We start from the raw sequence: 16,505 nt of genomic DNA, 5'->3' as shown, positions 1-16,505 counted from the left end.
GCATAGCTCCCAAACTAAGTTAGAGACTGCTAATTTTCTGAATGAAAACAGCACTGTTTTTTATTTTTACACCACTGAATTAAAAGAATAGAAAAATAACTACAGTTGGTATAGAGATTAGGCCATCTATACAGACATCTGAGTAACTCTTCTCTACATTTACCATCTTCTGCAACTGTTTGCTTCTGCTTTGTCATTCGCTGACATTTCAACCCTGTCAGCTACTGTATCTTCGGATGCTGACTGGACATGGCCCTCCGACTGTCCTCCAGTATAGGTAGGGGTGCTGTACTTCAAAAGGATGGACTTAAACTGCATCAGAGGTGCATCTGTACGAACACCCATTGGGTCAAAATGAGTCCGGCTTACTCGAAAGCCTGCTTGAGAAAGATAGCACAAAAACTTTTTCAACCTGCCGCAAGGAAAGGAAAAAAAAAATTAGATTCTGCATCTTATTTAAATCACAGTGTCATTAAAGTATGAAATACACATTTTGCCATTCACTGGCTGTCTTACTTTGGCATATTCATTCCTTTAATGCTGTGTCTGTGGATGTTGTAATAAAAGGGAGGATGTTCAGTACTGACATCAGTCTTTTGCCTTTTGGCTAAAGTTGTGATTGTTTCATTACCTTTTCTCTTTCCTGAAACATACACATATACACAAAATCAGATATAGTACCTTTATAATGACTGTTTTTGGCCTGATTTTTTTTTTTTTAAGATTTTTATTTATATTTTGACAGAGAGAGACACATTGAGAGAGGGAACACAAGCAAGGGGAGTGTAAGACGGAGAAGCAGACTCCCTGCTGAGCAGGGAGCCTGATGCAGGGCTCGATCCCAGGACCCTGAGATCATGACCTGAGCCGAAGGCAGACGCTTAATGACTTGAGCCACCCAGGCGCCCCTGGCCTGATATTTTTTATCATGAAAGGTTTAAATGTTGATCAGTCTTAGAATAATAATTTTAGAGCTATAGAACAATTCATAGAGATTAGTCTAATTCCCTTAATTTATATATAAAAAAGGCTCAGAGACTTTAAATATTTTAAAACTTATGTTTTACCTTACTCTAAAAAGGATTTAAGACACCTTTGCTGAAGGTGAGTGGCCTGGCTGAAGTTATACAATAAAAAGAAGTAAAATGATGCTCTTAAATCTAATGCTTTTTGCAATGTACCATAACCTTTTCCCTCCAACAGAGAAATTAAGTAGAAGAAATCATTTTAGGTGATTTGAATGTTAGAAAACTAGTTGAAGATGCCAATTGAACATTACTCTTGGAAAGAGCATATAGTAGTTATTAAACCATATATATTTTTTTAAAGATTTACTGGAGAGAGAGAGCAGGGGGAAGGGCTGAGAGAGAATCTCAAGCAGACTTCATGCTGAGTGTGGAGCCTGACATGGGGCTCGAACTCATGACCCTGAGATGATGACCTGAGCCGAAACCAAGAGTCAGACACTCAAACCACTGAGCCATCCCGGCGCCCCTAAACCATATACTATCAAAAGGAGTTGAAGTTTTCTTGTCTTCGGATATCAACTCTAAAATGTTGAGCAGCTATTAAAAATTACAGCTTATAATTCTATTCCTCTGCTCTTTCAATTTGGAGGGTACCTGGGTGGCTCAGTCGGTTAAGTGTCTGTCTTCGGCTCAGGTCATGATTTCAGGGTCTTGGGATGGAGCCCCATGTCGCTTGTGACCCCCCAAAAATAAAAAAATCTTAAAAAAAACCCCCATTAAAGTCCAAGTTGTCTTTTAATAATTTTTTAAAATTTATTTGCTTATTTTTATTTTTTTATTTATTTAAACTTTTTTTTTTTTTAAGATTTTATTTATTTATTTGAGAGAGAGAATGAGAGAGAGCAAGCACATGAGAGGGGGGAGGGTCAGAGGGAGAAGCAGACTCCCTGCCGAGCAGGGAGCCCGATGTGGGACTCGATCCCGGGACTCCAGGATCATGACCTGAGCCGAAGGCAGTCGCTTAACCAACTGAGCCACCCAGGCGCCCTTATTTGCTTATTTTAGAGAGATTGCACAAGCGGGAGGAGCAGAGACAGACAGAAGCTCAAGTTGACTTCATGCTGAGCGCAGAGCCTGACGTGGCGCTTGATCTCATGACCCTGAAATCATGACCTCAGCTGAAACCAAGAGTCAGATGCCTGACTGCCACTCAGAAGCCCCTAAGTTGTCTTTTATTTTTTTAAGATGTTATTGATTTGACAGACACAGCGAGAGAGGGAACACAAGCAGGGAGGAGAGGGAGGGAGAAGCAGGCCTCCCGCTGAGCAGGGAGCCCAACGTGGGGCTCGATCCCAGGACGCTGGGATCATGACCTGAGCCGAAGGCAGTCGCTTAATGACTGAGCCACCCAGGCACCCCATTTGTTTTGCTTTTTAAAAGACAACTTACGGGGCGCCTGGATGGCTCAGTCATTAGGTGTCTGCCTTCGGCTCAGGTCATGATCCCAGCGTCCTGGGATCGAGCCCCACGTTGGGCTCCCTGCTCTGCGGGAGGCCTGCTTCTCCCTCTCCCACTCCCCTGGCTTGTGTGTTCCCTCTCTCACTGTGTCTCTCTGTCAAATAAATAAATAATTAAAAAAAAAAAGCGAAACAAAACCTTAGACATTGAGACACTGACATTTTATATAAATCTTAAAATCCCTTTGAAAGGAAATTTGCAATGCCTAATATAACCGTATTTTAAAGTGTACATGCACACATCTGAAATTATAAGGCCATACAGTAAATTCTTATGGCTAGGGAACAGGGTCGTCTAGTTAATTAATGGAATTATTATAAATCATATGTTGAGGGACACTTGGTTTGCTCAGTCAGTTAAGCGTCTGCCTTCGGCTCAGGTCATGATCTCCAGGTCATGGGATCGAGCCCAGCATCAGGCTTCCTGCTCAGCGGGGAGTCTGCTGCTCTCTCTCTCCCTCTGCTCATTCTCTCAAACAACTAAATACATAAATAAAATCTTAAAAATAATAAATCATATGCTGATGAGAAAGTTTAAAGAATTAGAATAAAACAATCTTTATAGCTATCAAATATAATTTGGTTTTAGTTTGGTTCACGTGGTTCTTCAAGGTCTTAAAGTTCTTTCAAGCGGATCACCATATATTAGAGATGTGAACAGATACATGTTAATAGAAATTGTGAACAGTGCAAATGCCAGATAAACAAGTTTTACTATATTTTCTGTATAATGAAAAAGATTTTAGAGTCGGCCACCAAAGCAACCTCTTCCTACCCTTTTACTACCTGTGTTTTTGCCCTGATAAATACATATTTTAAATTTTTTTTAAAGATTTTTTTTATTTATTTATTTGAGACAGAGAGAATGAGAGAGAGAGAGCACATGAGAGGGGGGAGGGTCAGAGGCAGAAGCAGGCTCCCTGCCAAGCAGGGAGCCCGATGCGGGACTCGATCCAGGGACTCCAGGATCATGACCTGAGCCAAAGGCAGTCGCTTAACCAACTGAGCCACCCAGGCGCCCATGATAAATACATATTTACATATATACACACACATACATACCTTGTGCAGTGTAATTATCTGTTGTGGTATCATCTGTAGTTTTAATAAACACACCATATTCTTCTAAAATAAAATGGGAATAACAAAATATTTTACAGGATAACATTAAGAACAATTCAAAGTTTAAAAACTTATTAAATTCTATAAATTCTATCCACATTGCTTTTATGAAATATGAGATTCTGTGTAAAAAGATTGTAAGAATTTTTTTTAACTAACAATAATTGCTGCTTCTAATGACTTATGAGAATACTAGAATGTCTAATAGTTCCACCCTTGTATCAATAGCCTGATAAAACTACAAAAGCCTATTTATACTAAAGAAAATAAAGGACAAAAAACAGCTTTAATGAGTAGTAAGTGTAAACAGCCTCCGTGTCTCAATGGATATAATGAAAATTTTTGGCCACACTAGGTTTCTCTTTCTAGAAAGCAGATATAGGGTAATAAAATCACAACAGACTTTTAGTTTTTTTAATCTACTAAAATTAGGGGAAAAAATACATATATACGTATCTTAATAAAATTGTTAATTCATTCAGGCCCTGAATATAAATTAGTCACCTTGCTTGTTGAGATTTGAAGGTGCATGAACTGAAAACTGACTTTGAGGAGTACACTCTGATTCAAAGATTAATGTCTTTATTAGGGTCTGAATGTCATCCAGACCATGGTGAAAAGATTCAAATAGCATTCTTTTGAGGAATCCAGTATTGAAAAGGGAACTTGACCTGAAAAAAAGAAAATACAGAGAACTGGGTATGAGAAATGTCTATTAAAAAAGTATAATTTAACTACAGCTAAGATATGTAATTATAGGATGGAATAAATGCTGAAATTAAACAAGAATTTGATTTAATTTAAAATTATTTTCTATTTTCCCACTCCTTTTATCATGTTAGTTCTCTAAATTAATGGGATTATTCATGGAAATTTCATTCAAAGTAAATCAACGAAGAATTTATTGAACACTCATATACAGTGTAAGGTATATAGCCCTGTTGTACATGGGGATGTGGAGGATATACCAAAGTATAAAATACAGTGTTTGCCCTATAAAAGCCTATAAATCTAGATAGGCACATAGTGTGATACAGAAGTTTTCATAAAGCATATTCCTGTCAGTAAAATCTTAATCCAATGTGTACATATAGGGTGGGGTGGGCAGGAGTAGATACAGGAGAATGAGATGTTGTAATGGTGATTTTGTTAAAAACATGGCACAAGGGTAAGTCTGATATGCTTCCCATTTGAGAATTGCAGGTATAATGGACAGAATATGAAATTCCAAGTCAGATAAAAACTGGATTCTCATCCTGACTCCACCACTTCTACCTGTGTAATCTTGAGTAATTAGTGCTTTTGAGTCTCTTATTCCTCATCATAAAATAGAAAAACTTCTCACACTTGTTATGGGAATTAATGAGATAGCACACATAAAATCATTAGTCCAAAGTATATCCTCAATGAAAGATATTATTAGGCTAGCAAATATAAATGAAAGGATATATGATTTTAAAGTGTCAAACGAATCATCAATGTAAGATTTACTAAAATGGAATTTCGAGATAATTTTGGGTTAAAGCACTAAAGAGAGACTTCAATGAACACTGTTTGTTTTTAAAGATTTTATTTATTTGACAGAGACCCAGCGAGAGGGAACACAAGCAGGGGGAGTAGAAGAGGGAGAAGCAGACTTCCTGCCGAGCAGGGAGCCCGAAGCGGGGCTGGAGCCCGAAGTGGGGCTGGATCCCAGGGACCCTGGGATCATGACCTGAGCCGAAGGCAGACGCTTAACGACTGAGCCACCCAGGGGCCCCAGGGAACACAATTTTAATTGGAACTGGAGAAAGAAGAGACTGCATGAGAGTAAAGACATGAACAATGGTTTTGAGTGAGGAAATCCTATGACATGGCTTACAACTCAGTGCTGGAATAAAAAATCCTGAGTTCTGGCCTTGCCTGTACTACTAATTTTGGGGGGTCAGTTTCAGCCAGCACTTAAAAAAACTGCCATAAATCTTCTCATCTGTAAAATGAGGGAGGTGGGCTAGATCTTCCGTCTGGATCCAGCAACTTGTTACTCTTAATTTCCCCAGTTCTGAGATCAGGAGATTAAGAACAACATGTAGCAGGTGCTATAGGAAAGGTTAAGTCATTCTTAGTTTAAACTAAGAATATGTACATGAGATAAAAATAAAATAATGGGAATCAGTACAAACATTTACCATTTGAGTTAATTTTTAGGTTTAGTAGATGACTAAACCTTGAACTTATAAACAAGGTAGAAATCTGCAATGATTCTTTTTTTTTTTTTTTAAAGATTTTATTTATTTATGTGACAGAGACACAGCCAGAGAGGGAACACAAGCAGGGGGAGTGGGAGAGGGAGAAGCAGGCTTCCCGCTGAGCAGGGAGCCCGATGTAGGACTCGATCCCAGGACCCTGGGATCATGACCTGAGCCGAAGGCAGACGCTTAACGAGTGAGCCACCCAGGCGCCCAAATCTGCAATGATTCTTGTCACAGTATTGTTAGAAATCTCAAATTTCTATCGGACTCTCTAGTAACAACCTAAAAGTAAGGATTCTGTTTAAAAACAATTCAACTTTAAGTCACTAAAAACACAATAGCTAGTTTACTAATGATGCAAAAAACACATTAAATATTTGCAGCTGAGTCCCATCTAAATAGCTTTACCTAAAACAAAGGCAGACTTTTACTTTCACAAGCCCTTCTCACTTAAAACTAATTTCTTGAAGACCTCTTGTATTAGTTGACTCTTCTATAAAAAGTTATGGTGATCACTTCATAATCACACCCTAGTTCTACAAACTCTCAACTGAAAAAAGTCTCATTCTTACTATTCAGAAATGAATTATCTAGTTTGCAGATCAGCCAGGCTTCTCTTTGATCCCATGGTCTCTTAGCACTATTGCAAACTTGTGAGAATAATGGTATAGAAAAATCTGAAAACAAAAAACACCTCAGGTTCATAGGGGTAGAAGAGTCCTAATTATTTGACTAGACTTAAAAATTAAATTGAAATTTGCTTGTCTTTTACTACACATAATCAAAAATCAGCAATCAAATCAATATATAAATCAATTTTGGATACAGATCTTCCTCAACCTACGATGGAATTATGTAAACCCAGGTAAGTTGAAAATAAATTGAAAATGCATTTAATAGGGCGCCTGGGTGGCTCCATCAGTTAAGCATCTGCCTTCGGCTTGGGTCATGATCCCAGCCAGGCTCCTGGGATGGAGCCCCGCATTGGGCTCCATGCTCAGCGGGGAGCCTGCTTCTCCCTCTCCCTGTGCCCCTCCTCCCTGCTTGTGCGCACTCTCTCTCTCAAATAAAAATCTTAAAAAAAAATGTATTTAATAGACTAACTTACTGAACATCATAGCCTAGCCTAACCCACCTTAATTAAACATGCTCAGAAAACACTTTCATTACCAAACAGTTGGGCAAAGTCATCTAGCACAAAGTCTATTTTATAATAAAGTATTGACTAGTTCATGTAATTTACTGAATATTATACTGAAAGTGAAAAACTAAATGGTTGTAAGTGTACTGGTTGTTGACCCTCCTGACTGTGTGACTGGCTTGCTGTTACTGCCCAATATCATGAGAGAAGACTATCGCATTTTGCTAGCTTAGGAAGAGATCAAAATTCAAAATTTGAAATACACTTTCTGTTGAATGTGTACTGCCTCTGCACCACTATAAAGTCGAAAAATCCCAAGTTGGGGACCATCTTATATTATTATGTTTAAGCACATACCATAGTGGTCCAAGTTCTATTGCTGTCTTTCCAGGCATGCTTCCATGACAGTTACAGGGCAGCTGTCTATATGGGTTTTCTGTGAAAATATTATAAAAAGAGAAATCAAAGGAGAAATGACAATGTAAATAGTAATTGTTATATTTATAATAATTTGCAGCCACTACATAATGAGGATCTACTATGTGCCAGGTATTATGCTAAGTATTTTATATGCATTTAAAAAATTTAATCCTTACAACTCTCTGAAGCAGATACTGTTAAAATCTCAATTATCCAGATCAGAGAATTAAAGCTTAAGAGAAGTCACAGAAATCCATGTCAAATGGCTTATTAGAGGCATAACTTTTACTAGCTTTTAGTCACTATGGTACATGAAATAATTTAAGTAGGAGAAAATCTTTAGAAGTCCACAAGATATCCATTTAAAATCACCTGATGGGGGTATAATTTTCATGCAATAAAATGTATGCATGTTATGTGAAAAGGTTGATGAGTTTTTAAGAAATGTATATAGCCATGTAACCAACATCCCATCAAAATAAAGACATTTCTCATTAGCTACTTCTGCAAAGGGGAAGAAAACAAATTACTCCCTAGGCTTGATTCATATTCAGCCTAGATATATAAATATATCTAATATAGGCTAGAAGAATCTTAATTCAGTTTAAAAGATCAGTGAGAGGCCTGATACAATCCCAAGGAAATTGAGGAAATACTACCATTATTCTTAGTTTCCAAAATGGGGCAATATCCTACTACGGACTGTTTGGTTCACTAAGCCCTAGAACAGTTACTTTAAATCACACTCTCCCACTAACTTCCCTCAGGGCATTCTTGGGTTATTATTCACTTTCTTGAAATGGCCTGATCTGATCAATCAGTCCTAGATATATCCAGAACTCAGAATTATGGTGGTAGGGATATAGGTCTATATAGCCTATTGCTACCGGACATCACTGTTATTCAATGTAATTAAGTGGGATAATGCACAGATGTGAGATCTTATTTTAGATTTACTTGAAGGCTTCTTCCTTCACTGTTTTTACTAGATCTACTTTTCAGTATTATTTAACTATAAGCCTTAAAGAAGGGTGAGACTATCATTAATACTAGATTTGTTAAGAACTATGTTCCTCCAACATTATGTGAATATATTCAAGAAGTCTTCCCTGGAACCATTAAATAAGTAAATTATAATACTATAGTATTACCCAAATTAGGGCAATTTATAGTTCTGTCAGAGTTACACCCACTTACCACAGGTAGGCAGCACACACATGAATTTTTATTAGTCGGTTTGTTTCTTGATGTATTTACAAAATGCTCCCATCATATCAATGTATGTCTTTTCCCAAGCCCCTTGCCTAGGATTTCTCAGTGCTAGGCCAGCAATAGCAAATTCCCTCTTTGACAGGTCAGGACTACCATTTCAAGTTACCAGTAGCAAAAAATGAAGGGGTAAAGAAAGAAAACTAGTATGTCCATGTCATCAGTATATAGGCTATGAAGACAATTCCAGATGAGGAATTAAAAAATAATTCGGAGACTTCTATTTAAATGCAGTGGATTGAACATGTACTTTATCTCTGCTATCTCTTAAAGAATTACAGTGAGAACAAAGGAATAAAAGTCAAACCCAAGGATAAATAAAATGGGAGCAGAGGTAACAGAAGATAAGAGATGTCAATAAAATTTTAGAAGTGGAAATAAGGTACACAAGGGGATAACTGATTTAGCAGGCCAGACAATGCTAAAGCTAAGCCTGAAATGGGCAGACAGGCTACCAATAAAACAGCAAGCCCAATAGTTCTGGGACCCCAGAAAGACCTGAGAATGGAAGGTACTGATCATCTTAAAAGATGGGTATAGGGCAGTTGTGCAAAAAAGAGGTCTGGCTAAAAATTTTTAAGGGGTCTTATTAAGACCCCTAGATTTCCTCTTTAATACACACAATCAGACTTCTGTGCTTCCTCATTCCAAAAAAATGAAGTTAATCTTGGGTGAGGCTAAGCCATGGAGGACCTGGAACCAGAAGCATCAGTCACAGTTGAGAATAAGATTTATGAAAAGAGAGGGATTAAGTAAAAGACATCATAAATGGTAAGACCTTCCAAGTCTCCTTCCGCAATACGGTTCCTAGAAAACTGATGGAAGATTCAAAAATTTCTCTAGAAAAACTTACCAATCCAAGAGAAAAGACCTAATACATTTCATTTTCATCTGGGGGATCCCCTAGTGAAAAGGCAGACTGGTGCCTTCTCATTACAGTAAAATCTATCCGTCTATAAGCCCTGACTCCAGTGCTTCCAAAAAACTCAGTGTGGACAACCAAAGACCATTTGAGATCTGCCATGACAGAGAACAAAATTACAACACAGAAAGAGGAATTGTTAGGAAACAGAAGAACTAAAACAACAAAATAACAGAAACAACAATACAAAAAACTAAAAAAAATCTATCCGCCCTTAAATAAAAATATACCCAACTATAACCAATATTCTTAGAGAGCTAAGATTAGATTTTGTATCTCTGAAACAAGAATAGGACACTATTAAAAAAAGAAACGAGAAAATATGAAGTAACTTAAAAACACAAAATACGACAAATTTAAAAAGGAAAGTTGGAAAATAACAATCAGGGAAATCTATAAAGTAGAACCAAACGCCAAAGAAATGAAAAGACTGTCCAAATAGGGGCCATATTCCACTATGGACTGTTCAGTTCACTTAAGCCCCAGAACAGTTATTTTAAATCACACTCTCCCACTAACTTCCCTCAGGCCATTCTTGGGTTATCATTCACTTTCTTCGATTTCCACTACTGGGTATTTACCCAAAGAATATAAAAACACTAATTTGAAAAGATACATGCACCCTTATACTTACTGCAGCATTACTTACAATAGACAAGATATGGAAGCAACCTAAGTGTCTATCAATAGATGAATGGGTAAGGAAAATGTGGTATTTATATATACGCACACATAATGGAACATTATGCAGCCATAAAAAGGATTAGATTGTACCATTTAAGACAACAAGGATGGACCTAGAGGATATTATACTAAGTGAAATAAGTCAGACTGAGAAAGACAAATACCATATGATTCCACTCAAGTGGAATCTAAAAAAAAAAAAAAATTAAACCCCCACAAATAAACAAAAAGTAGAATCAGACCTATATAGAGAAAAACTGATGTTTGCCAGAGGGAAGGGGAGATGGGTGAAGGGGAGAGGGAGATATAGGCCTCCAGTTATGGAATGAATAAGTCACTGGAATAAAAGGCCTAGCACAAGAAATACAATCAATGGTATTATAATAGTGATGTAATGGAACAGATGGTAGCTGTACTTGTGGCATAATGTATAAATTTGTCAAAATCACTAAGTTGTACACCTAAAACTAATATAACATTGTGTGTCAACTATACTCAAAAAAGAAAAATTGAAAAAAAAAAAAAAGGTGGTACATATATAATAGAATATTATTCAGCCATGAAAAAGGGGGAAACCCTGCAATTTGTGACAACATGAATGAATCTTAAGGGCATTATACTAACAAAATAAATCAGAGAAAGAAATACTTTATGATCTCACTTATATGTGAAATCTAAAAAAGCTGAACTCATAGAAACAGAGTAGATTGGTATTTGCCCAGACCTGGGGGTGGGGGAAATGAAGAGATGTTGGTAAAAGGCTTATAAACTTTCAGTTATAAGATGATGTGGGGATCTAATAATGTACAGTGTGGTGACTATAATTAACAATGTTAGACTGTATAATTGAAATTTACTAAGAGAGTAGATCTTAAATGTTCTCATCACACACACAGGTAACTATGAGGTGATGAAAGTGTTAACTAATCTTATTGTGGTAGTCAGTTCACTATACATGTACATGAAATCAATGATATGCGTTGTACACCTTAAAGTTACGCAGTTTTTGTCAATTATATCTGAATAAAGCTGGTAAAAAAAAAAAAACGTAAGTTCCAAAGGAAGGACCTTACCTCTGAAAGAAAAGATAGAACAGTTAAAAGAAAAAATTTCCCAGGTTGGGAAGGTGGAAACAAGAGGACCCTAAGCTCACCTCGTCCCATGGATATAATTAGATAACACTCACATCATCATAAACAACCCAGAAAACAACCTGAAGACTGGAAGAACAAACTCCACAACTAAAGGTAGAGAAGAGACCACACTGAAGAGGGTAGGAAGGGCAGAGATGCGGTGGAAAGCAAAACAGCATCCTCATCTGCCGTGGGGAGGGAGCCACTGGGGTGGAAACGGGAGAGAACCAGATTAACATACCTGGGAGCCCACAGAGCGAAGACAGATACCCGTAAATTTGGCTTTGAAAGGGAGAGGGGCTGAATTTCATGAGTTCTCACAACCAGTGGGGCTGAAAGCCTGGCATTTTAAAAATCAGTAGGCTCAGTTCTGGGAGAGCCTGGAGGGCAACAGGAAGCTAGACCCTGCCCTTAAAGAGACAGCATGACAAAGAGCCCACAGCCATTCAGCAGAGAGGCAGCAATTTGAAAAATGCCTGGGACAGAGGGGACGGAGAGTAGTTTATTCATTTCAGCTCATGTCCTAGAGGGACAGGGATGGATGAGGGACTTCTCTAGAAACAAATGAGCTGGCAGGCACTATCTCCCTGCCCTGCCCCCCAGCATAAACACATGGCCACCCGTGGAAACCAGTGACATTCACTACCTAACTTGCTTACACCAAACCCCACCCCCTCCAGCGAAGCCTGCCTCAGTCTCAGGGCTGCAGGCACCCTCCCCCAGAAGACCACACAAACCTTACCAACACCTGGTCTCCTGACCTGTGTGTTTTGCGGGGCCTCAGTCCAAGTGGCAGTGGCTCTGGCAGGCCCTCTGGAAGCCAGGTGTACCTTGTTAAAACTGTGTCCCACCCACACAGCCCCCAGTCCCTGCAGGTCTCATTCTGCAAGCAGACTGCTGCACATCTTATTAAAACCTCACAGCCCACCCTGGTTGGGGATGAAACACTGCCCATAACAGACAAAGAGAACCTCTGCAGACAACTGGACTGAAGGAAAAAGGGCCAGGACACAACAGCAGGGCACACAACACACACAGGTGTGTGCCAGGTTCTGGTGAACAGGGGACACTACATTGCAGGGCACTATAGGACCTCTTCTTCATAAGTCCACTACTTTCTTTTTTTTTTTTTTTTTAAAGATTTTATTTATTTATTTGACAGAGAGAGACCCAGTGAGAGAGGGAACACAAGCAGGGGGAGTGGGAGAGGGAGAAGCAGGCTTCCCGCCGAGCAGGGAGCCCGATGTGGGGCTCGATCCCAGGACGCTGAGATCATGACCTGAGCTGAAAGCAGACGCTTAACGACTGAGCCACCCAGGCGCCCAGTCCAGTACTTTCAAGAGCAGGAGATGTAGCTGACTTTCCTAATACACACAAACAGACACAGAGTGCTACACAAAATGAGAAGACAGAGGAATATGTCCCAAATAAAAGAAGAGGACAAAACCACAGCAAGACATCTGCACAAAACAGATACAAGTAATATGCTTCACAGAGAATGAAAAATAATGATCATCAAGATATTCACTGGTATTGAGAAAAGAGTGAAGGACATCAGTGAGATCCTTAACAAAGAGATAAAAAAAGAACCAATCAGAAATGAGGGACACAATGAGTGAAATAAAAAATACACTGGATGGCTAGAGTAAACAAAGGAAGGAATTAGTGACTTGGAAAACAGAGTAATGGAAAGTAATCAAGCTCAATCAAGCTGGTGAGAAAAAAAATTATACAAATGAGAAGAGACTTAGGGAACTCAGCAACTCCATCAAGTGTAATAACATTCACATTATAGGGATCCCAGAAGAAGGAGAGAAAAAGGGGCAGGAAATTTATTTGAGAAATAATAGCTGAAAACTTCCCTAATCTGGAGAAGATACCAGATATCCAGATCCAGGAGGCACAGAGATTCGCCCAAGAAAATCAACCCAAGAAGGTCCACGTGAATACACGTAGTAGTGATAAAGAGAATTTTAAAAGCAGTAAGAGCAAAGAAGAAAGTTACATACAAAGGAAACCCCATAAGGTTATCAGTGGCTTTTTCAGCAGAAACTCTGCAGGCCAGAAGAGAGTGGCATGACATATTCAAAGTACTGAAAGGAAAAAATCTGCAGCCATGAAGACTCTATTCAGCAAGGCTATCATTCAGTATAGAAGGACAGATAGAGTTTCTCAGATAAACAAAAGCTGAAGGAGGTCATGACTACTGAGCCAGCCCTACAAGAAATGTTAAAGGGGACTCTTTGAGAAGAAAGGACTGTAAGTAAGAATAAGAGATGTAGGAAACACAAAAGCAGTAAAAATAAGTATATCTGTAAAAATCAGTCAAGGGATTCACAAAATAAAATATAAAATACGACACTATATACCTAAAATAGTGGAGGGAGAGGAGTAAAGAATGGGTTCAAACTTAAATGACCATCAACTTAATACAGACTACTATATGCAGAAGAGGTTATATACTAATCTAATGGTAACCACACATCAAAAACCACTAATTGATATGGAAAGAATAAAGAGAAAGGAATCCAAATATATCACTAAAGAAAGACAGCAAACTATGAAAAAGATCAAGAGAAGGACCAGAGAAGTACAAAACAACCACAAAAGAAGTACCAAAATGACAATAAATACATAATCAGTAATTACTTTCCATGTAAATGGACTGAATTTTCCAATCAAAAGAAACAGGGTAACGGAACAGATTAAAAAAAAAAAACAACAAGATCCATCTATATGCTGCCTACAAGAGACTCATTTCAGACCTAAAGATACACGCCAATTGAAAGTGAGGGGATGGAGAAACATTTATCATATAAATGGATGTCAAAAGAAAGCTGGTGTAGCAATATTGTATTGAACAAAATAGACTTTAAAACATAGACTATAACAAGAAACAAACAATACTATATAATAAAAGGGGACAATCCAAAAAGAAGATACAACAATTATAAATATTTATGTACCCGACATGGGAGTACCCAAATATATAAAACAGTTAATAACAAACATAAAGGAACTAATTGATAGTAATACAATAATAGTAAGAGACTTCAACATTCCACTTACATCAATGGACAGATCATACAAACAAAATATTAGGAAACCGAATCCAAATCCAACAATACATTCAAAACATCATTCATGATGATCCAGTGGGATTTATTCCCAGTATTGCAAGGGTGATTCAATATTCACAAATCAATCAATATGATACATTATATCAACAAAAGAAAAGATAAAAACCATATGATCATTTCAATAGATGCAGAAAAAGCAACTGACAAAGTATAGCATCCATTCATTATAAAAACCCTCAACACAATAGGTTTAGAGGGAATGTACCTCAACATAATAAAGGCCTTATATGAAAAACCCACAGCTAACACCATACCCAGGGGGAAAAAACTGATAGCTTTCCCCTAAGGTCAAGAACAACAGAAGGATATCAGCTCTTGCCACCTTCATTCAACAGAGTACTGGAATTCCTAGCCACAGCAATCAGACAACAAAAAGAAATAAAAGGCATCAGAATTGGTAAGGAAGAAGTCAAACTTCCACTGTTTGCAGATGACATGATGCTATATATAGAAAACCCTAAAAATTCCACCAAAAACTGATAGAACTGATAAATGAATTCAGTAAGGTTACAGGATACAAAATCAATGTACAGAAATCTGTTGCATTTCTATACACTAATAATGCAGGAGAAAGGGAAATTAAGAAAATGATCCCACTGGGGCACCTGGGTGGCTAAGTGGGTTAAGTGTCCAACTCTTGATTTTGGCTCAGGTCATGATCTCAGGATCATGAAATTGAGCCCCATCTCAGGCTCTGTACTGGGCGTAGAGCCTACTTAAGAGTCTCTCTTTCTCTTTCTCTCTGTCCCTCCCCTGCTCTCTCTCTCTAAAAAAAAAGAAAGAAAGAAAGAAAGAAAGAAAGAAAGAGAAAGAGAAAGAAAGGAAAGAAAGAAAGAAAAAAGGAAGGGAGGGAGGGAGGGAGGAAGGGAAGAAAAACAATCCCATTTACAGTTGCACTAAAAGTAATAAAATACCTAGGAATAAACTTAACCAAAGAAGTGAAGAACCTGTACTCTGAAAAATATAAAAGACTGATGAAAGAAACTGAAGATGACATAAAAAAAAGTGGAAAGGCATTCCATGCTCATGGACTGGAAGAACAAATATTGTTAAAATGTCCATACTATCCAAAGCAATCTACAGATTAAATGCAATCCCTATCAAAATACCAACAACATTTTATTTATTTATTCATTTATTTTTAAAGATTTTATTTATTTATTTGAGAGAGAGAATGAGAGAGAGAGCACATGAGAGGGGGGAGGGTCAGAGGGAGAAGCAGACTCCCTGCTGAGCAGGGAGCCCGATGCGGGACTCGATCCAGGGACTCCAGGATCATGACCTGAGCCGAAGGCAGTCGCTTAACCAACTGAGCCACCCAGGCGCCCACCAACATTTTTTACAGAACTAGAACAATCCTAAAATTTGTATGGAACCACAAAAGATCCTGAGTAGCCAAAGCAATCTTGAAAAAGAAAAACAAAACCAGATGTATCACAATTCCAGATTTCAAGTGTTACTACAAAGCTGTAGTAATCAAAACAGTATGGTATTGACACAAAAACAGACACACATATCAATGGAACAGAACAGAAAGCCCAGAAATAAACCCACAATTACACGGTCAATTAATCTTTGACAAAGGAGGCAAGAATATGTAATGAGAAAAAGACAGTCTCTTCAACAAATGGTGTTGGAAAAACTGGATAGCTACACGGAAAAGAATGAAACTGGTCCACCTTCTTACATCACACACAAAAATAAACTTAAAATGGATTAAGGACTTAAATGTGAGACAGGAAACCATAAAAATCCTAGAAGAGAGCGTAGGCAGTAATTTCTCTGAAATTGGTCATAACAACGTCCTTCTAGATATGTCTGTCTCTTGAGGCAAGGGAAACAAAAGCAAAAATAAACTCCTGGACTACATCAAAATAAAAAGCTTCAAACAGGGTTGCTGGAGTGGTGGGGAGTGGGAGGGATGGGGTGGCTGGATGACAGACATTGGGGAGGGTATG

The 16,505-nt window shown here is 38.1% G+C and overlaps 1 protein-coding gene across 2 annotated transcripts in view; it reads right to left on the bottom strand.

Moving 5' to 3' along the window:
• Nucleotides 1-78: 78 nt before the first annotated feature.
• TRMT1L (tRNA methyltransferase 1L) overlaps nt 79-16,505 on the bottom strand; it is a 52,084-nt gene continuing 35,657 nt past the window's right edge. For both annotated transcript variants that reach the window (XM_081824712.1, XM_081824713.1), the window contains 5 exons: nt 7,337-7,415; nt 4,112-4,278; nt 3,548-3,610; nt 517-643; nt 79-412 (listed from right to left, as the gene is read on the bottom strand). In XM_081824712.1, coding sequence (XP_081680838.1) covers nt 160-412; nt 517-643; nt 3,548-3,610; nt 4,112-4,278; nt 7,337-7,415 — 689 coding nt within the window. In that variant the 3' untranslated portion in view covers nt 79-159. The remainder of the gene's footprint in view (nt 413-516; nt 644-3,547; nt 3,611-4,111; nt 4,279-7,336; nt 7,416-16,505) is intronic.

Source organism: Leptonychotes weddellii, chromosome 6 (genome assembly GCF_054177405.1).
Source record: "Leptonychotes weddellii isolate Sample4059 chromosome 6, ASM5417740v2, whole genome shotgun sequence".
NCBI lineage: Eukaryota > Metazoa > Chordata > Mammalia > Carnivora > Phocidae > Leptonychotes > Leptonychotes weddellii.
Note: the sequence above shows the minus strand (reverse complement) of the source record. Positions and strands in the feature narration are given on the sequence as shown.